The sequence below is a fragment of the Adelges cooleyi genome, unplaced genomic scaffold (assembly GCF_023614345.1).
Source record: "Adelges cooleyi isolate 19-005CV unplaced genomic scaffold, UGA_ACOO_1.1 ACOO_flye_CR_arks_rails_tigmint_CR_PRNA_247, whole genome shotgun sequence".
Taxonomy (NCBI): Eukaryota; Metazoa; Arthropoda; class Insecta; order Hemiptera; family Adelgidae; genus Adelges; species Adelges cooleyi.
This window is the reverse complement of record NW_026095912.1, coordinates 1,066,694-1,089,921: the sequence shown is the minus strand read 5'-3', so window position 1 is coordinate 1,089,921 and position 23,228 is coordinate 1,066,694. Positions and strand designations below refer to the sequence as shown.

The 23,228-nt window shown below is 29.6% G+C and overlaps 1 protein-coding gene across 1 annotated transcript in view; it reads left to right on the top strand.

Annotated features, from left to right (window-relative positions):
• Nucleotides 1–4,852: 4,852 nt before the first annotated feature.
• Nucleotides 4,853–23,228, top strand: part of LOC126836332 (uncharacterized) — a 76,820-nt gene continuing 58,444 nt past the window's right edge. The window contains exons 1-2 of the mRNA XM_050569569.1: nucleotides 4,853–4,974; nucleotides 5,723–6,475. Coding sequence (XP_050425526.1) covers nucleotides 4,888–4,974; nucleotides 5,723–6,475 — 840 coding nt within the window. The 5' untranslated portion in view covers nucleotides 4,853–4,887. The remainder of the gene's footprint in view (nucleotides 4,975–5,722; nucleotides 6,476–23,228) is intronic.

Below are 23,228 nucleotides of genomic sequence, written 5' to 3'. Positions count from 1 at the left end.
TGTTTAATTTGTATACATTTACAAGTAACTGTGCAAAATTGCAAATCGATCAGTCGAGATTTGCAGCAAATTATTCTTAATCTAATAAGCTAAGACAATACCTATGCAAATTACCGTTTAAAAATCTTAATTTGATTGAATTGTTAATAAATACATCAAATTTGTGCTGATTAATAACTGTTGATATCAAATGTTAATTTAAAAAAAATCTTATATCCAAAGAAACATATATGTTATATTCATATCACAATGACCAAAATAATCCCCCTTAGGCATTACTGATCTATTACGAACTATATTTGGTATAACATGTACCTACATGTTGCGCTACTATCTTGTGATAGTAAATAAATATTGATTACCTCCCAGTCCTGGATTCCAGAACATGTTTGTATTGAAAAACAAATCATTAAACAAAACACTACTACTTGTTTAGAATCCATTTAAATTTTGAAAATATTTAATAGATTTTTAATAAAAATATATTACAAAACATGCTGCCAGTTAAAATACGCAAAATTACTACATAATAATCGATACGCTTTTATTGAACGCCATTTTATAGTGACTTTTTTTTTATAAATAACACTCATTAATAAAGTTTCAAATAAATATTAGTAAGTATGATTGAAGACAAACAGAAGAAAACGTGGTATACCGTAACTACACGAAATTTAGTTTAATTATAATATGACACGCAGCTGGGATATTATAGTTTTTAATACTACTGCAATTATTATTGTTGTGACTACTAAAATTATTAATTTAAATATTTCGGTGCCATTTTGGGAAATAAAAAAATCATAAATTTAACTCTTGTATTTTTCCACAGTGACTAATGCAATGTAAACTATTGCGCAGACATGTGTAGGTTTTTTTAAAACTTAAAATTATTACATTCTCTTAAAATCATATCTTAGCTCCAAGACACCTCTCAAACGTAAACGATGCAGAGACTGGGTATATTAATAACAATAAATAATTAAATACAAAGAGGAAGTGTCGTCAGCAGGTGGCTATATTCAGCATCAAGCTGTTCGTGTTTTTCTTAGATTAAAATCTTGTTGTGCTTGTACTCCTATGGTACCCACAAAATGTAGTCATAAAATAACGTGACATTATATTATAGTCCGTTGTTTACCGGCGGTGACTGTTTAGGTTTGCATTTTAGTATAAACTACTGAATATAGAACAAAGTAGATAGGGTTTACAAAGTATACAACCCATTTCCTGTACTTTAATGCTACGCTAAATTTTGTTATTCTTTTCATCATGTTTTTTAATATGCTAGCAACAAAGAAAAGCTAACAAACAAAAAAGTATTTATATAGTATAATCTTGACAAATTAACCAAGACTACTAAAGTCTGTATGACGTATCAGTCAACATTTGTACCCATAGCACCGTAAACGTACACAGTATACAGTTTTTTTTACGATTGATAATTATTGCCAGTAGGTATTTCGGTTATTTGTGTTTATATTATAATTGGAATTATTCAAATTACTGAAGTCGAGCCATTCACGTACTCGAAAATACTTTTCATTAAATCAAATAGTATAACTAAAAAAGTCTTTGTGGTGTCTGTACATTCGATCATCGGGGAAAATGTAGAAAATAACTATCTAAAGACGCTGTGTAATAGTTAATTTTTTAAAAAAAATTTGTTTTCTACAGAAATTAGGTTTTTTTTAAAATTATTTTTTGCTTCAAAGTGCTTATTAAGTACCTATAGTATGTTGTTTAAGCGATACAATCAGTACAATAAAACATTCTCACAACATAGAAGTCTTAAAGTGCATAGACTACTTCACCTGGATGAGAAGCCATACCGGTGCGAAGTATGCCGAAAGACATTTTCAAATTCTAAAACTCTCAAAAATCACAAAAGGGCGCACACGGGCGAAAACCCTTTGCAGTGTGAAACATGCTTAAAGACATTCTCACAACTTAGAGAACTTAAAGTGCACAGATTGACTCACCTGGACGAGGGGCCGTACTTACGAGATGTATGCCTGAAATTATTTTCACAAGCTGCTCATCTTAAAAGCCATAAAATGATTCACGCGGTGAAACAAAAATCTCAGAGTACTAAAATAATGTGTTCTAAACAAAGTTTAGAAAAATAATAATGTTTAGTTTATCGTATAATATGTAGCGCACAACAAGTTTTGTAGAATAAAGTTAAGAAATATGAATAAACCGTTAATTTGGAATAATATTTTAGATAATATTATTATTTTTCTTATAACGATTTTAAACCTGAATTCTGTATCGGTTGAAAATACTACAACTTAAAAACGTGTGCAATATTAAAAACAGCATTTTAAAAAGGCATTTTTTTGTAAACTGAAACTTTTAATAGTAATTCCAGATACGTGTGTAGCTAAATGCTTTTTTTAAATAACTTTTCTTTGTCGAGGTATAACATATTAGCATTTATTAAGCATAATAAAAAACCAGCCTTCGTGGATACGTACCCGAAATTATTGTACTTACTTAATAACTAAAATTTCGAGTAGTGAGTACCCTGGCAAAAACTATAGGTACAATGTTAACAGCTATAGTAAGTTATAGCCCTAAGTTATTTGGCTCCGACAAATCCGTACAGACTAATATTATAATTAAGTTGACTAGTGTAATGGGTACTTATTTTACTAAAAGTACATTTATATTATCTATAAATTATTGTGTTTAGCTCGAATTTCAGACTATAAGCTCAAAATAAATCTTTTAATATTATTATTGACCTTTACACCGAATTCGAAAACTTAAAAAAATTCACTCGTTGTACTAATTTTAAAGCTAATTGAAATGTGTACATTTTTTTTTCTAATCAATCATTAGCTGACGGATTACAAACATGTATACAGTTAACAATAAAATTGAGCGATCGGCCGGTAAAAGTTATTGAGAAATAATTAAAAGTATTAAAATATATATGAGAAATAGGATATGGTATACATGTAAAAGGACTTCTAATTGAAATCTATTATACAAATTCAAATTTGGATGGAACTCGTTTATGGTGAATTGAGATTCAAAATACTGAGGGACATAGGTTTTTCAGTCTAAGTACAATCTAAGCAAAAATATAATATTGTGCGCGTGTATTGTTCAAATAGTGCTATGTTTTCATGTTACATATTTTCTAGACCAATAAATATAATACATTATGACAAGAATGCCATTTTCTAGTCCGTATCTTTTATCATTTATCTAGTAATTGCTCATAATTTTTCTACTTGTTTACTACATTTGTCCCCAGTTGTTTTAATTTCCTTAAAAGTCTATTTAAAATAATTATACCGCCTTCAATTCTGATATCCCATTTCATATTATAGTTGACATAATTTATTTAAAACTTAATTTATTAAGTGCCTAATAAATACATTTAAAAAATTCAAATAGTATTTGTATTAGGGTTATTGTAAGTGTAATCAATAAAAATGAAATGTAAACTTATTTTATAAACATTACAATTGTCAGTACATAATTAAATGCAATGGACTTGTTAAATGAAAAATCATTTTTCAGCTGAGTCTGCAACCACGAAAGAGCATTTTTATGTCTCGTTGAAGTACCGAATACATTTAGAGAAGTGGTGGAATTATAGATAATGATATAGTACATTAACAAGCAGTAACAAGCTAGTATCTAAGGTGGCTAAAAAATATATCAATTTTCTAGCTAATATTTTGATGTTAAATATCTGGCTTAAGACAATTCATAAAAATATGACCTCCTAAATTATTAAATTAATTTTAGTTCAGTTCTAGTTTGAAAGTTGTGAATACAACATATATCCCCCCTAATCTTAAAAGGCACATAAAATAATATTTGTTGGACATTGAAAATGTTCTTTTTAAGTATCACTACTGAGAAAATACACTTGTCGTTCTAGAAAAAACAAAATAGTTTTGAAAAATTTTAAAATGTTATATACCTATTAGTAAGACACATTACATGAAAACAATAATTACTTATTATAAGGTACTTAGTATACTATAAGAATATTTTATTTTTCGTTCAAAAACCGATTAATAACTTCAACATGTTATATTAAAAAAAAAAAGATTTTCTAATGTAAACCTTTTTTTTTTATTAATACTTAGATTAGGTTAAATTCAACAACCACCTGCTTCGTTAACAAGGTTATTAAAAATGCATAATGTATTGAGTAAAAAATGAATTATATTCTCAATCAAATTATTTTTATAATTTTAGGAGCAAAACTACCACAAATGTTGACATATATAGCGTTATATAACAATATAGCATGCATTATCATATTTTACAATCCAACTATTTCTACCAGTTCAAAAAAAAAGTTCACTGTGATTTTTGTATATAAAACTAATGACATCAAATGAACATATTAAATTTGCACAGGGGGACAGTAGAAGAACTGTAAATAAAATATAATATTCAAAAAAACGAAAAAACTTTAGACGGACTTATAAAAAATGTTGTATATTTTTTCATTTTGTTTTATGAATAATATGTAAAGATCAGTAGTTGAAAAAACATATTCATACGTCTGTGTGCACAAATACTAGAAAAATAGGTCAAAATGGAGAATATTGTCAACTATTACGATTTATCATAACCTTCGATTTTTGAATCGTATAAGGTCTAGAACAATAATTTAAGTTTAACCAACATGACAAAGCATACAAAGTCAACATACGTAGTCGAAGTACAGACCGAAAATATGATTCATATGAATAGTGTTGTTTTACAAGTTGAAAAATACAATTGTTTACCTAGTATCCCTTTTCGCTATACTTTGGCTGTCCTATAAAGTCTTGCGATTCTAGTAGGTTGGTCATAATTACACCATACCATACAAGAGACTTGTAGTGCAATTAAGAATATAAAATAACAATGATCGCCAAACTTTGTGCATTTTTGCTATGTTGTTTTGCTTTAATTTTAAATACTAAAACAATGGAATCAACAAGTAACAGCCAGGTAAACATTTATTATGAACAATAAGTATTCCGTGAAATAATTTATATTTTGCGGCCGATATTAGTTGTTCACTATAAACAATTATTTCTTACTCTAAAATATATTTTGATAATAATGAAAAAGCTACAGTCTGCTTAGAGCCTAAAACATGCTCTAGGTTTTTTTTTGTAAATTACACTGCATGTCGGTTACGATGAAAAAGTTTTTACATTGTTTGGATTTTTTTCAGAAAGCTGACATCATATTCTCACATAAGAAACAAAGATTATTATCGGTTTTTTTTTTTTTTTGTGTCTTCGGCTATATTTTATAATCTAAAAAGTCGGCTTTTTCATTTTGCCACAAATTTGAGAAGTTTTATAATATATTTTGCAAAAAGCTAAGAAATTCGTACATAAAACTTGTAAATTTCAAACTGGGATATCATAAAAACGTTTGAAAAAAAAGGTGAAAATTCATAAAAAAGTTTTTAAAAAAACCGGCAATTATTTTTTTTTTTACACACAATTAATTCAACTATTTCGATTACTGTGGTCGTTTTTTTTTACTTTTCTATGAAATATTTGGCGTTATATATATATATATATATATATATTAGGATTGTTTCGAGGCTGTCCAAGTCACATATTTATTTATAAACAGTTCATATAACAATAAGTACTATTAGTTGTTAAAAGATAAGGCGAACTTGGCGTATTTTTAAAGATACTTTTTAATATTTACATCTGTATAATTATATATATTTTAGATCACCCACACACGGTTATTCATTCCTACGCCTCACATAAACTTGGTGCGCCACGTAGACAATGTGAGGACGTTCAAAAAATCGACCATCCCCAAGCAGTTATTGGGAGCAGTTTCCAAATTCTCTGGGAACGATAAAAACCTAAAAATCCGCTATGATCTGGAGAAAAAAGCCCGGGATATCAAATGCAGTTTTTGCGTGATCGCCAAATCGAACGCGGAGTTCTTGAATAACGTGTTGCAAAATATCATATCTGAAAATCGTTTTGGTTATGACACGGACGTTTTACGAAAATTAAGAGAAATTCTACTGGATACCACGATGATAGTTGAACTGTTGCTGGCCGAAAATTTGAAAACGGGCAAGTGGCTTTGGACTCATTTTTTGAAAACGTTCGCCATCGAATACCACGAAGACTTTACAGGTGGTTTCAGACTCCGCGTAGACCCGTTCAAAAGCGACAGTCTTCTGCAAACCGGCGTTTCGGAATTTATCGACACTTGTATACGTGAAAAAAACCTTCCGGAAGCAGCCATGGCACCGGAGGCTTTCATTTTGAAAAACTCCAAGGGACACGAACATTTTTTGAAAGATCTAAGACGTATACCGTTTCCACTCGATCGCAGGTACAGCGTATTGTTAAAACTTTTGTATTTACAACCGTTCTGGGAAGACCACGGTGAATTGTTGTTCGGGCAAATAGCCCATACCAATGTGGATTGGAACGTGGCTAAAGAAAAACACCTAACCGAGGTGCCGGCGACCAGAACATTTTTCGAAAACCGCACTTGGATTTACACACCGTACGAACGGATGGACCACCAACTCTTGTTGGTCAGGATTATCGACGCTAGACTGTATTGTCACCTTGCGGTAAGGCTGCACGTTTTCGAGAAACAGCTAACAGACGGACGCACCGATCCGACGACGCTGGGACAGATCAAAAACGCTATTGCAAACGTTGTCCAAGACGTGTTGAAATTGACGGCGTTCAAAGACCAATTCCTCGTGGCCGTCATATCGGATCTCAAGACGAAAAGTGAAGCAAACATCGAAGAAATAAGAAAAATTTCAACCAGAGTTAAGGCGAAAGCCAATGAGATCCTAAACGAACTACACGGTTCCAGTAAAGTCGATCTGCTCATTTTCACTTTCGACCGTGATGAGCTCAACATCAACAATTTGACCGCAGAAGTCTCTGAGAGTTTCAAAGGCTTTATGAACGAATTGAAAAGCATCTGCTCGCCGTTCGATTATAGATGGCTTTTGCATTTCTTGGATCTAGTTCAATGGTCGGAGTGATTGCATAACGCAACGTTTGTGAATCTAGTTGTATCGAAATAAAAAAAAATATTATATCAAAAAAATTTCTATTTATTTGTTGTTCCTAATGAATTTGAAATTTAATTAGTTACTTATGGTATTTTAATGGTTAATCATAATTGAAACTGTAATAATAATAATTCTTTATTTACCGTGGTAAAACTCCATTTTACATATACAGGGTGATTCATTTTGCGTAAGATACTCATTTTCTCAGAAGATATTAATATTTTGAAAAACAATTTTTTCCAAGATTTTTTCGTACACATTGTACTACATTTTTCAATATTTTCTTAAAATTACTCTTAAATGAGGTCTTAAAAATGAAGCCCTCATCAGAGTAAAACAAATACCTTCTCCGTTCTGCATCGAAGCTAAAAGTATTTAATTTTTTATAATATTGATAGGGGCATAATTAACCAGTCACCCTGTATATAAAGGTACACTATTTAATTAGTCTAATTTGACTATGGCTTATTTTATTAATAAATCACTTATACTATTGCTATGAAGAAAATGAGTTTTAATAAATGGTTATAACAGTTAATGTGCATTTTATTTTTCGAGAAAACGTGGTTAATACTTTAAATGGAAGTAAGATGAAATATGTTGAACATCATGGATGTTTTGCAAATATTATAATATTTGAAGTATTTTTCTGTAAAACATCTTTTTACATAGGTTTACTATCTACTATGTTTTTTTTACCGTTGGTGTTAACACCTTTTGTCGTCTAACCTTGGCTTAATCAAATTAAACAAAATACATGTGATATGCTAGCGTAGTTTGACATTTGCATCTCGAGGTAACAAAAAAAAAAAAAAAAACAGCCGTAGAATATATACAAAAATGCAATAATGTTTTGGACAAATTAGTTTTCAAGAATAATATACCATACCCTGATCTTTTATTTTTTAAATAAAAATAAAAAATAGAGCTAGTAAATATTGAAACTTTAATTTCAAATCGATCCGACTCGATACCAAGTAGATACATTTTGTGATTTATAGAGTTGCCAATCGAAAGAATTGGTCAAGTATTAAAAAAGTTACAATGTATACAGACGCAAAAAAAAGCTCACATCGTTGCAAAGACCAATAGCATTGCTGCTCCACATCGAAGTTATAAAACAGATCTATCAATTTTAAAAACGTTCATTACCTTGTATTGTACTCAATATTAAAATATTTATTATTGCGGTGACACCAAAAGTTCGTGGTAAATTTTCAACAAATCAGTGGTTTCATTTTAGGCCAATGCGATTTATAAATTATTTCAATTTATTGTTGGAAAAGGTTTTGTATATTTTCGCAAGTCGGCGCACGTGATTTAAAAGCGACACCGAGTTCAAAAGTAAACGAATATTTAAAAATGTTATTTGAAGTGTTGTTTATCGAATTCTCGCCTAAGCGTTAACACGAAAACACAATTTTTTCAGCAAAATGTTCATACCTGTTTGATATACAAATAGTATTAAGCGAGAAAAAAAAACATTATAAAAATTACTACTGGATGGTATAATAACAAAAACGAGTAAACGTTTTTAAAATTTTACCCAAAAACGTATAGCTGTAGTTACAATTGTATGACCAAAGTGTGAGTCTGGGTTTATTGTTTTTCTTATATTTTTCGATAAATATTATTTTGACACCATACGACTGACAATATTCTTATAAAGAATGATACATCAACACGATGACTATGGTTGGACTTCTCTTACTTAAGATGGATGAATGTGAATTAATAAAGTATACAACCAAAATTTGTATCATTCGTTGTCCTACTTTGGTCTTCAAAAAAAAACTTTAAATCGAATTACAGAATTATAAAAAGCCAGTACAGTGGGGTCGGGGCATGGTGGGGACGGAGAGGTCACAGGTCTACAGATTTTATCATAACTGAATGTGATAAAATCACTTTTAAATAAACGCTTCGATGCGGATCTGTGGATAGTATGTTCAAACTAGTTAAAGTGGCTTAGAAGATATCGTGGGACCAGCAATAATGTACTTAAAATTTAATATTTAGTCTTGTGCAGGATGGATACGATGAGGGTTGATCGTCTGTCTATAAAAATGTACTGTCATAGTTACTCATATATAGTAATTAACAATATAATGAAAATATTTTCATAACCTGTTGACTATTGATTCACACACACACAGCAACCTAGAAACTGACTACGGCTAAAGTGTAAATTTACCCTATTTTTGGGGTTTTTCCTTAATAAAAAAAAATTTGACTACAGATTTTTAAAAAAGTTGTATATGTTATAGTTCCATTTTAGGTAGGTAGATCTAAAATGGTAATGGTCTAATTTTCAGATCTAAATCTCTAAAACTTTGCTTGAAAAAGTGATATAAAGAAAAAAATTCTATCCCTTCTAAGAGAAACGGTTTATGATATTTTTTTGGTGTGTTAATGTTTATCGATAGTACTATGTTTGAAGAACAATTCATATAAATTTGGAACATATTCAACTATTTTTAAAAAAGTTATAGGGCATCGTAATTATAAGTTGAAAAATTTGTACATTTTTTAGATGTTTTTTTCGATTTTGATGGGGAAGGGGTGAATTTTTTAATTTTTTGGCCCGATAAAGTACCTTTCAGGTATGATTACTGATCTATAGAGTGGCTACACGAAATCGGTTGAGCGGTTTACGAGATATCGTGGGTCCAGACACAAAAAAAAAAAATAAATAAATAAATAAAAACACATCATTGTAAAAACAATACCTTCTCAGCTCCGCATCGAAGCTAAAACAAAAAAGTAAACGTCCTATTCATAAATACACTACACTGATATTGTTTTATGTTTTTCGTTAGACCTATCTTCAGACTAATTATCAGTTCTTAAATCTTAAAAATGCGCCAAAAATATGTCAACCTTTCTCGCAGGGGGATGGGGGGGTTGTCAAAATTTCGGGTTTTCCATGTGCGATTTGGTTGATAGGACATTTTATAGTTATAATAAATCGAAAATATTTTCGAAAAAACATAAAATTTCGGCACTTGTGCACACATGAGAATGTCTGAGTATATTTTTTGTTTTCATCGATGTATATTCATACATTTTAGGCAGAAAAAACCGCCGATCTAACCACAAAAACAACGTATAAAATTGTCAATGTTTGAATTTCCAACCGGGACCACTCTAAATAGTATCCGTTAAAATATCGGCATGATTTGATAATTTCTTTTAAACATTTAACATCTGCAAAAAACAGTTTTCCGGCAATAAAAAAAAAAAATGTACTCCCGAATTTGTTTATTCGTCTAATATGTTATGGATACATAATATTATGATCTCTGACTCCTGAAAAATGTTTTCAACTGATAGGTCTTATGTTACGGCAACAAAAACTTTGCACCCCTAAAAAATTAGCAGTCTATACAGACAAACAAAAAAATCCTACACCATAATGCAAATATATTTCAGATACCAGTTGTTGACTTGTTGATTCACCCTTACTCATTGCAACCTACAAACCTACTACCGTAATATCGTAATTCCCCCATTCAGTTTGGTTTTTCCCTAATAAAACAAAGCTTCCCTACAGATTTTTAAGTGAATTTTATGTACCCCATTCTAGAAAAAACTTATGGTATACTAAGTAAACACAACTTTTTTTTTTTTAACAAGTAAAAACTTTACTACAGCCATAATCAATCTCGAAAGTCTTTTCATATTCTTCTAAACGCCAGTAGTTAAAACCGCGTGTCTTAAAAATGTACTGAGTTATACTAATTAAAAAAAAAAACAGTACATATTGGAAAAACAATTTATAAAAACTATCACCGTGTCTGGAATCAGGATGTGTGATGAAGTTTTATGCGGTTTGACAATCAAACGTAGCAAATACTGTTAATTTTAAAATGGCGATAGTGTTTTAAAAAAGTATTTAAACAGCGAAAATTGTAATAAAAATAATTACGATTAAAGGAAAAACAAACGGAAGAAGTTAAGACGAAAACAATTGCTGGTTGATGAAATAATTTTCATAAAGTTGTTTATGTGACATTGCCGCCTATAGTATATTTTATTTAGTAGAAATATGAAATAGGTATTGATAAAAGCACTGTGAAGGCAATAATGTAGTTAAAATTAGCCTATAATTATTGCATACAATTAGTACGAATCATGTTTATGAGGAAATTCTATTTAAAGTTTAAACCTGCTCCCAAATGATTAATTTTAATACTTTGCAATTATTTTTCCTACCAGATGCTTGTTGTTTTAACTCTTAAGCTACTTAGCCAGACACCAGAATTTTAGGCGATAGCCATTTATGCCCACTCCATCTTTACCCAAATGACGGTACTAGTTATCATAAAATTTAAATTATAACTTAATATTATATTAATGCAGCGAGTGGGGATGTTATAGAAAATTGGCAAATCAGTATGACGATAATAAGGATGTTTAATCTCTAGGGGGTTTTCAGAAACTATTATTCGAAGTCAATAGGTATCCATACTAGATATTATATTTAATTGTTGTTAAAGCGACACAACAATGTTCTGCGTTCATATCGTTATACAATAAGTTGACATAAATATGTTCTGCAGATGATCAAATTACATTTAAAAAAATTAATAAATTGTAACCGCTCATGACGATTTTTAATTTTTTTGCATTTTTCCATAATTTTGAATTTTTTTACTTATTTCCTTTACCTTTTTTTTATGTATTAAATTACAAAAAATTGAGCCTTTTAATGATTTCATGTTACAATTTTTTGTAAGTTACATAAAAATAAATGTAGGTACTACATTTCATAATTTGCCTATAATATATATTTTGTCCCAAGACGTAAAAATTTGTATTTGTGTATCGTCAGCCGTAGCAGCTGAATAAAAAAAAAAAAAAAAAGAAGACCTGTAAACTGAGGCCACCGTTTGTTCGACTGTTTATGACAAATTTCAATATTTTACACAATTATCGTTACTTTTAGTAGTTAGCATAAAAAAATAATCAAAATATCAATTGCTAAAGATTGCTCTGTAATTTCGGCAAAATTTTCTTTATTTAAAAAGGAAATCAAGCGTATAAGTTTGAATTTAAGTTTAAAAAGTCCACCTTTTTTAGACCCCCAGAAAAAGTACTAAACGTTTTCAGCCGTTATTTGGCTACATTCGTTTACTTCGACTACTTTTTGCCCATCGATGATGAAAACAAAATAATATATCGTTGTAAAACATACACCTTACAACAATAATATACGAGTACCTTCAAATTTGCTGCTAAATCCTGTAATTCAAATATTTTTATCAAAGTACATTCAACAAAGTACAAGACACTCACTTTTTGTAATTTTGGTAATAATTGGAGACACTTGAGTTCGTGTAAAAACATGTTTTCAAAAAAATAAATACTACAAAATTGCTATATTCTAAGGAAAAATAAGCGTATTATCATTAATGTGTCACCCTGTATATATATATATATATATATATATATATACATAATAGGGTGGTTCTTATTTATGAACTTTTAAAACTTTAATGGGCTACCCCGCCATTTTGTTCATCAAAAAAATTTGGGTAGAATTTGGTTTTGATAACTCACCCCCTTCACGTGCCGCAAGAGGGTTGAAAAATGAACAAATGGGGTAGTTTCATAGTTTTTCGAGTTTAAATAAAAAACTATTGCATTTGGCATAAAATTACAAATTAACTTTATGATAGATCATTAAGTTCTTTATAAAAAAGGTTTTCACACATTTTCCCCAAAAATGCATTATTATCCAAGAAAAAAAAATAAAACATAATTTATTTGGAAAAACTGGTTTTCTACGGTTATTTAAATATGTTTGATTAACGATTGGAAATCATGTAAAACGCTTTTTATGCGCTTTATACAAAATTAAATTGCCTACATAATAGATTATTAGGAAAAATTTCATACGATCAACCATTATGTATTTAAAGATCGTTTAATCAAATATATTGTGAAAAACGAAAACTATTGTAAGAAAGAAAAGTATAGAAATCGACCAGGGAACAAAATAAAATAATCATGTTTTTTCCTATAAAAAAATGTTTGTCTCTTCAAGTACCTACTGGCCGGTGGCTAGGTGCTATTTATTGGAAAAATGTGTGAAAATCTTTTTTATAGAGAATTTAATGATCTATCATAAAGTTAATATGTAACTTTATGCTAAATGCAATAGTTTTTTTTATTTAAACTCAAACTTTAAAACTACCCCATTTGGTCATTTTTTAATCCCCTTGCGGCACGTGAAGGGGGGGAGTTATCAAAACCAAATTCTACCCAAATTTGTATTTCATAGTAATGAACAAAATGGCGGGGTAGCCCATTGAAAAACTTTTAAAAAAAATTCTTTATCTATGACTAAGGACCACTCTAATATATATATATATATATATATTCTGTTGACTAGTGGACTTATTGGTTGGTCTTAGCCTAAAATGAGGCCTCTAATTTCAGAAGAAGAACTTCAGTAAGGTAATATTGTCAAGGGCATAACGGACAAAGCGGCGGCTCTGAAGAGTCTGATCCAGGCAGAGGCCAAGGCCAACCTGCTGGAGAACAGGAGAGCGGCCAAGTCTACTTCATCGGTCAAGACTCTTGTAGAGGAGTTTACAAAGAACAAAATTTATGCGTGTGACGCAATCTAGCGGTCAAGCTTAAGATAACGTCGTCTTCTCTCCTTCTTCTCTACTAAAGGCCTTGCCTTTTCGTTGTAAATCTGATTCTCTATTCTTCTCTGATGTTTAACTTTCATTGCTTGATATTTGGGAAAAATTAATGCAGTGGTTTCCCGTTGCCTTCTGCATCGCAATGGCATCTCTTATTATCAAGGGATGTTATTCAAGTATAGATAAATCTATACTTGATACTAACAATGTTGCTGCCCATTGCTAGGTCCATTTTGGTGGCCTTTTACGACGGGCATGGATTGCCGTGGGTGTATTCTGCCCCCCCCCCCCACAGGGGATAAGATAACATACTTGTTTACATTTTTTTGTGTCCAAAATGCAAAAACATCTTACTTAAATTTTCAGTAAACATATAATTGTACCTCATAAAAAAAATCATGGTGGTAATACGGACCGTAATGCTTTAACATATCCATGAACTCAATGTTTTTCCGGGGAGCCAAAAAAATAACAAAACATTTTTTTATTTGCCCATTTATTTTAAAGACGCCGCCATCTTAAGTATTTTTTAATTCATATTTATAAAATTGATAAAATATATTTTTATAGAATTGGACACTTAAACAAAGTATGTTTTCATCATAGCTAGAAAATGGCACGAGTACAATTATTATTGTTATTTAAAAGTTTTTTTTTACATTTTCCAAAAAGGTAGGTTATAGCCTCACCGAAAAAATAATTGTTTTTATCGTTTTTCTTCTAAATCAAAAGAAAAATCAAATTTTACCGAGAAAAAGTATCTTTTTCTTTTTCTCATTTCACTACACGTGACCTTATTAAATATCAATTATATAGATTTTTTTTCTTCTTAAAATTTAAAAAACAAATCCTAACTGTATTCATCCTATCTTTGAAAACATATTTTGGTTTGAGTGTCTAATTTTATAAAAAAAAAAGTCTATCGACTTCACAAATGCCTATTGCTTTGTGTTCCATTCAATTTAAAATTGGTGGTAAATGTTCAAAAAAACAAGGGGTTTTTCATTGTAGGCCAATGCGAAACAATAAGTCGTTAATGCTAAGTCCGTGCATATGTGTATTAATTATTTTAATTGTTAAAAGTGAAGTTCTTGCATATTTTCGCACATCGGTGCATGTGTTTTAAAAGGGACATCGAGCTCAAAAGTACACAAAGGTTTAAAAATATGATTTTGCATTAAACTATTGTTGTTTACTGAATTCTTGCCTAAGCGTTTACTCGAAAACACAATTTTTTTACTTTAGAAAAACGCTCGTGTGATTCGATGTGCGTTTAAATTTTGCACTGTTTACATAAATGAAAAACAGTGCTCGTTTGTGTTAAAACTATATTGTGCAAAGCCAAAAGACTGTGTCTATTTTTTAGATACCCATGTTAAACTTGCATTATAATAACGGTGTACGACAAATACTCGTCGTGGTCTTTAGAATGTCAAGGCCAACTTGACTTGTTGACGATTTTTATAAAGTTATAATAAAACCACCTATGTGAATCATTTTTTGTTTTTACCGTACAAAGTCATTTTCAAGGACATTGTTATTTTTCCTCCCTTCGGTAACAGGATTTAGGGAGGAGTGACTTTGAAATATCTTATAGCAACCTGTATATTAATTAAGTTATGCTTGTTAAGCTATTTTTTTGGTAAACGAGAATTTGACTGTTCTTTGAAGTTTATAACGCCAATCAAAAAATCCGTAGCCTTTTGAAATATTTTTAAAAAAATGAGATTTCTACAATAACCGTAATGCATTTGCAAGACTTTAAATCAATTAGTTAGATAAATTGGGTTATTATAATTTTTATATAAATATCCACTGTTAAATTAATAGGTTTTAGTTGAACGTCCGTTTGTCGTTTTTAATAATTGTTTAAAACTAATTTTTTTCCTCGTTTTAATTAACTAAAATATAAAATTATTTAACTAAAATAAAAAAATAAAAATGTACATCGTATAATATATTTTTTTTAATTCCATCAAAATCTTAAAACTGTACAACCACTGAAGGAAAAAATAGGACTCAATAGGTTTAGAATTCGTTTTATTTATTCCGTCCAACGGCAGTTTCTAATGAAGCCATATAATAATTATTATATTGTTTTTCATTTTTATGGTGACTTATTTTTTAATATAAATTGACAACTTTGGCAATGATTTCTTCATGACCATTTCAACAGAACCGCGGCTCTAAAAGATCTTCAATGCTTATGGGTTTTTCAGAAACGTTTTTATTTTCATACTAAGATATAAATGTAAATGCGAAATATTCAAACAAGGCTTTTAAAATGTGTATTTATGTCATTGAAAAGGGAGGCCCTCCTTTGATAGGTAGAAATGATTTACATACAATTAGTTACTCACCCTTATATAAAAATGTAAATGACGGTGATAATTTAGATCTGGATCAAATATTAAAAAACTTTGAAGAACTATTTAAAGATGATTTGGAGACATTTAATAAATATGAAATTTCATTAAATATTAAAAATGGGGCTATACCCAAATTTTATAAACCCAGATCAATTCCTTAAGCGTTAAAAAGTAAAGTAGAGACAGAAATAAATCGTTTAGTTTGTGAATGGGCAACACCTATTGTTTCAATTTTAAAATCTGACGGCACAGTAAGAATTTGTGGTGACTTTAAAATTACAATTAAACCCAGTTTTGGAGGGAACGGAGTTACCATTACCTAAAATAGAACATCTATACGCAAACATTAGCGGTTCAAAGTATTTTTCTAAAAGTTATCTTAAAGATGCGTACCAACAAATGGTAATTAAAGAGACAGATCGAAAATATACTAACATTAACACACACAAAAGTGCTGGAGCTTGCCAGTGCTGCAAATTTAGAAGGGGTTGGTGTATTTCAAGATGATGTAATACTTGCGGGTAAAACGGTAGAGCAACATAACGATAGGTTAAAAAAATTACTTTATGTTCTTTCGGAATGTGTTTTAAGAGTTAAAAAAATAAATGTTGTTTTCTAAAAAATTCAATTGAATATCTAGATCATAAAATTGACGAGCTAGCCTTACACACATTGTCAAAACACACTGACGCTATTTCTTCAGCTCAAATTCCAGAAAATAAAACAATGCCGAAATCGTTTTTAGGATTGGTAACATATTATATTAAATGTATACCTAACGCAATAGATATTTTAAAACCACTTTATTTGCTTCTACATAGGGATATTAAATGGCATTGGTCACCAAATTGTGACAAAGCGTATAAAAAATTAAGGAAATTCTTACATTCTAACCTTGTTAGAATTAAAAACCCTTTCAGCGTTTTTCCCCTAGTGATTATTAACAAGTATTTTACTGTATTATTTTTGCATATTATATAAACATGGTTACTACACATAATTGTTATTTTTGTACGAAAAATTGTAATTTTATATTGATTTTGTAATAATTTGTATTGTCTATCTATATAATATTAAAAATGTAATTATGGTTAAGTATATTATTTTTGATTTTATTTTAAATATTTAAAAAAGGAAAGAGGTGTTACGTATCAGCAGTTTTGACATTTTCATATCTTAGCTCTGGCACATAACCGAAAAAAGTGTTATTTACTTAGTGTTACCAAAAAAGCGTTAGGACGCGGAGATGGGGTTGGGGGTTGGGGTGGGATAGGGGCTGGGAGATAGGGGTGAGAGATAGGGGTAGGAAATAGGGGGTAGGAGATGTGTTGTACGTTCAACGTTCAAATTAGAACTAAATGATAAATTCAAAATAGTTTAAGGGCCCAAATTCTCTATGAATTGTTTTAAGCCAAATATTAAACTCTACCATATTAGCCAGAAACTTGATGTTTTAATATTATACTACCTTGTTACTGCTTGTTTATATACTATAGTATTTTATCTATTATTCCACCACTACTCTAAATTTATTTGGTACTTCAACGAGATATGAATATGCTCTTTCGTGGTTGTAGACTCGGCTGAAAAACTTTATATAAATATATATGACGGGAATTGTCCACCATAAGCGAGTGCTACACCGGCACAACTCGTCATTCGTGTAATTTGGGTTTCAAAATAAACTTCAGCGAGTATTATTATTTATATTAATCTAATTGTGTTTTACTTCCATACTAAGGTATAATAATTACGAATTTAATATAAGTTGTCGATTTTAATCAGCCAGAAAAAATTTAAGTGAAAAAAAAAATAACTGAATTTGTGTAAATTAAAGGTCAGAATTGGTACTTGAGAACAAAACTTAATAGTATCATTCTGCATAGATCTACATAAAATTATTTAATGATTTGATACAATTTTTTTTTAAGATTTTAGGTGTTTTTGTTAGAATATACGTAATCAGCGAAAACACAGTTTTCCGGCAATTAAAAAAAAACTATAGTGCCGAATTTTTTTTCCGTTTAATATGTTATAAATACATATGAGCTCTAACTACTGACAAATTTTCAACTTCAAGGTTCTTAAATTTCGGGTAAAAACTAAAAAAAACTTGAACCCCCTCTAAGGGGTGGGAAATGGGTCTATTTTAAATTTAAATTTGAAGCTTCGCTCTGCAGCAAAGCTAAAATGTATTTGAATTTTGGTGAGGCGAATTTGGTTTATATTCTGGTTTATTTTTGTATCGTATACGTATAGAAGCTTTAACCCGTCGTAAGTATCGTTATGGTGTGCAACATGATTGGTATCGTGTTAAAATAATGGTAACATAATTGTTTTTATGTTCTTGTGATCTACCTATTTAATGAACTTAGAGTAGTGTAATTGAGATAAAATAGTTTTTCTAGTTGTATCCGATAAAAGTTATATTATGCCTAATGACCTAAATTTCGACATCTAGGACAAATCATTTTGTGAAAATATTCATTTAAACCCTTTTGGAAACAAAATATGGTTTTATTATTGTTATTACTTTTCCAAAAAAATTGTGTATTTAGTGTTTTACTAGAAAACACAGTTTAAGTGTTATTCATTGAAATACGGAGAAAACATATTATTTTGATGTGATGTTGACCAGATAGACCATTTGCAATAAATAAGAAATTGTTGTCCAAAGCGTGCAGAACTTTTCAACCAGAGTCTCAAATTTAGGTTTCCAATTGGGTGTAAAAACACAAATATGAATCATTGTTTTTGGCGTTTTATTTTTCTCGGTTCGTATCGAAGTGAATAACATATGAGTAATAGCCCACGCAAAAACACTTTTCTAAATCAACACACAACCACAATAACAATTTTACAAACTTGGAATTTAGCACACGATAGTGGGTTGAAAAATAATATGTAATTAAAGTACTTTTCAAATTGAAGTACGTACGATCAATTTTCGTCCTCTGAATTGTTCTTACATAAATCGTATTTAAACCAACCCAATACCAACGTGGTTGTGGCCAGCCAGGATAATATGTTTTTCCACAACTCTCGTTCTCTCACTACATATACAATATAATATATATACCTGGACTCACTAGAAACCTGGCTAAAAAATTGTAAAATAAAATTAAACGAAGCAAAATCAGCTCATGTCACACTGTGTTTTTAAATGAAACCCCCATTCCCCAATGTTCTCAAATCAAATATTTAGGCTTAATATTTAACGAGCTCCTAACCTGGTCACCACATTTAAAAGAAAAACGCAAAGCACTCAACTATCAAAACGATATGCTTCGACCTCTTTTACACTCAAAAATACCAATTAAAACAAGCTCCTACTTTACACTACCCTTTTGAACCCAATATGAACTTATGGTATTATTATCTGGTGATCAGCAAAATCTTCAAAAACCAAAACAATTCGGGCCTTTCAATCCATATTGCCTCTGTTTAACTCCATTCCGGCCTCTAAGACGACTTAAAAGAAACTGCCACGGAACTGGCTCAAGAACTACTAAAATTAATGTTTTTTTAAATCTTATTTTTTGTCTCAATACTTTGAGATCCCTTATTCATGTTCTTCGCTGACTGTATTAAATTCTTTTTTTTCCTAAATATCTAACTAATTTACTTAATGTAAATATTTTATCAAACATTTTTATTTATTTATGTATTACTAAATTGATGCCCCAAAGGGCAAGAGTACAGTTTAAAGTAAATTTTAAAAGTTATTACACAAAAACAAAAAACATTACAAAAAATATTTGAGGATACAACAAGTATTAAATACACAAAAATCAGTATAAATGATTTAACTATTTAAAACCGATCTCTTTATTATGGCTACAGAGTTAAAAAAGAAGTCTACTTTAGGCCTAATTTCATTGCATTCGGTTGACCGGAGCAAAAAGATTGTAGTTCTGTCGAACAGGGGAACTATAGAATAATGATTGAGAGCGTAGGTGAACTGAAGGAACATTAAAAGGGATAATATCAAGTATTTCTGCGCAATCAATTTTATTAAATTAAAATCAATTTTATTAATTTAATTAAAAATAAAAAATGTATTAATTTAAAACAAAATCTGTTTAGTTTTAATTAGTTAAATTTAGTTAAGTTTTTAATGGGCCGATGGAAATGGAGATGTTTCTATCGCTTGCTTACAAGCATTAAAAGTTGATTTTTTATTTTGGCCGATAAAAATAATATTTTTTAGTTACTTCAGAAACCAGCACATTATATTAAGGGTTGATTAAAGAAGAGTTATTTTAGTATTCTTAAATAGTAACTGGTAAGCCTAAAGGGTTTGATGAAGATCAAAACACACTTTATAAAATATAACAGGCGTAGCTAGTATTTAATTCAGAAAAGCGGTTTACAGCAGTTTTTTGGAGAAGTTCATTAAGTATAAAATAATTAACATTATAAAAAAACATTTAGATGTGAACGAATACTTAGAGAGAGTTAAACCACTCTAAATACGTTGTCAATAAATATATTATTTTATAAATTGCATTTCTAAGTAGTGGTACATAGTTAAATATATATATAAAATATAACTCAGACATAGCCAATATAATATTATTTATAACAGTTAAGAAAAAACTTAACAATATTAACATAAAAGTATTCAAAAAGTTTATAATTTTTAAAAAAAATATTAGCTTTTTCTGGGTTTTCCAAAATTATCTGTGAGAATGATTTGATGGAAATGATTTAATAATACCATCGTAATTTATAATTGTTTTGGTTATAGATTACTCTATACTTAATATGGCCAAACTATTTGATCTTTCTAATGACATAGTTGATTCTATTTAGGGTTTATAAGTGTCGAAAGTCGATAAACCTTAGGATAATCCCAAAAAAGTTAAATATTTAGTAATTTCATAATGTTGTAAAATAATATAAACAATATATTTTTTTTTTAAAGAAAAATCTACAAAATTGCAATTTGCTTAAAAAATATTAAGTGTTCCACGTTAAATTGATCACCCTGTACATCTGAAAATGGCGTTACGCCGTTTAGTTGCTACGAAAAATAGTTGAGTCCACCCGTAAGCGCAAAGCGGTATTTTTGTGGCCCAAAAAAACATGTTTTTGGAAAACTTATGTGTACATTATGACTAAGGTGTGCTGGGGTCTAAAAAACCGACATGGAGCGCTAAATATAAAGTATTAGGTGAACGCTATAAACAGTTAAAAAAAAATACTATAATACAGAGAACACATGATTTCCAGGAATTATATAAGATCACTGAAAGTGATAAAATATCTGTCAAATAAACCCACTGATGGTAGGAATACTAAATATCGATAAATACATTGTAAAGACAAAAATGTACATTGAAATCATTTAATAATAACAATTTGAAAAAGCTTGTCAAAAAGATACAAACTACGAATTTAAATAAATAAAAATATATTACTTTAAGTTGTTTACAGTTGAAAAAAATTAGTCAATTATAGATATTTTTCTTTCCACTTGCAGATCAATTCTAAACCGATAAACGGATATTGTTGTTTAAGGTCTTATTAGAAACACCTCGACAAGTACACGTGCAATGGAGAGTTTCAGAACTTTATCTGGTAATAATTACCTGAAGTAATTTACCTGACATTTACCTGAAGTGAGTCTAGGAGGGAGGGGGAGGGCGATAGGGTTTTATACACCTCATAGACAATATTGACTTCTCTATTTTATTTTAAATTAAATTTAAAATTACGTTATTATTGAATAACAAAAGAAAATTTAAAAAAAAAACGTCATTATGATGATTTTTAAGAAGTGGTCAAAATTATATGTTTTGAGGGTCGGTGATTACGAATTTAATATCAGTTCTCAATTATAATGAGCCAGAAAAAACTTAAGAAAAAAAAAAATTGAATTTGTTGTAACTTAAAGTCAAAAGTGGTACTTGAGCACAAAACTTAATAGTATCATTCTTCATAGATCTACATAAAATTGTTTTAATGATTTGATACAATTTTTTTTTAAGATTTTAGGTGATTTTTTAAAATATACGCAATCTGCGAAAACACAGTTTTCCGGCAATTAAAAAAAAAACTATAGTGCCGAATTTTTTTTCATTTAATATGTTATGAACACATATGAGTTCTAACTACTGACAAATTTTCAACTTAAAGGTACTAAAATTACAGCTAAAAAACTAAAAATACAAAAAAACTTGAACCCCCTCTGAGAATTGGGTCTAATTTAAATTTGATACAACTGACGTGTGCGGGCATACCAAATAAAATATATTACTTATAAACGTCAACTCGATCCGACTTTTTTTCTCGAAATTATAGCCACTAAAAGTTCTAACTCTCAGCTCCGCACCGAAGCTAAATAATAAGGTCAATGATAATATAATATGTAATGAATCGGTAACATTTTATGTATACTAGTTTGTGTTTTCTTCACTTTTCGCTGGAAGAGCCCGACAATAAGGTGTCCTGTGGGAGGCGGGCCTTCAGGCGTCTGTTTATGGTTTTTTCACCGAGTCTAAAACATTTTGCACCTTCTGAATTTCGAAGGATAATGTGGAAGTTTTTAAAATTGTGTTTCCTCCAGTCCGATATGTACTGAACACCTGCTCATGAACCATGGAGCTTATAGGCAAATCCTAAAAAAATTGTTCTGGAGTGTTTATAATTTGCTTATTTTGGCCGGCGCCCAGACTGGGCAACGTTCGTAAATTACAAAATTTATCAATTAAGACAAATTTTTCTGGCTTGGGTTCTAAAACTGATCATTACATATTGCAAGCTCAACTATTGGGCTATTTTATTTTTTACTCAAAAATCGATTAATAACTTCGACTTGTTAAATAATAAAAAAAATAATTTCTAATGTAAATCTTTTTTTTTTCCTTAAGGCTTAGATCAGGTTAAATTTAATGACCACCTGATTCGTTATCAATGTTATCAAAAATGTATTATGTATTGAGTAAAAAATGTATTATATTCTCAATCAACATACCTTTAATTCTTTAAAATCAAAACTACCAGTATTTAACGACCAAAAATTTTGAAATACGTTTTTTAATTCTATCGTTACTAAATAATTTCTATGTATATAAATTTTTAATAAATGCGTGACTAGTTCTTTTGTTTTATTTAGACATATGTAGCATTATCATATTAATCAGT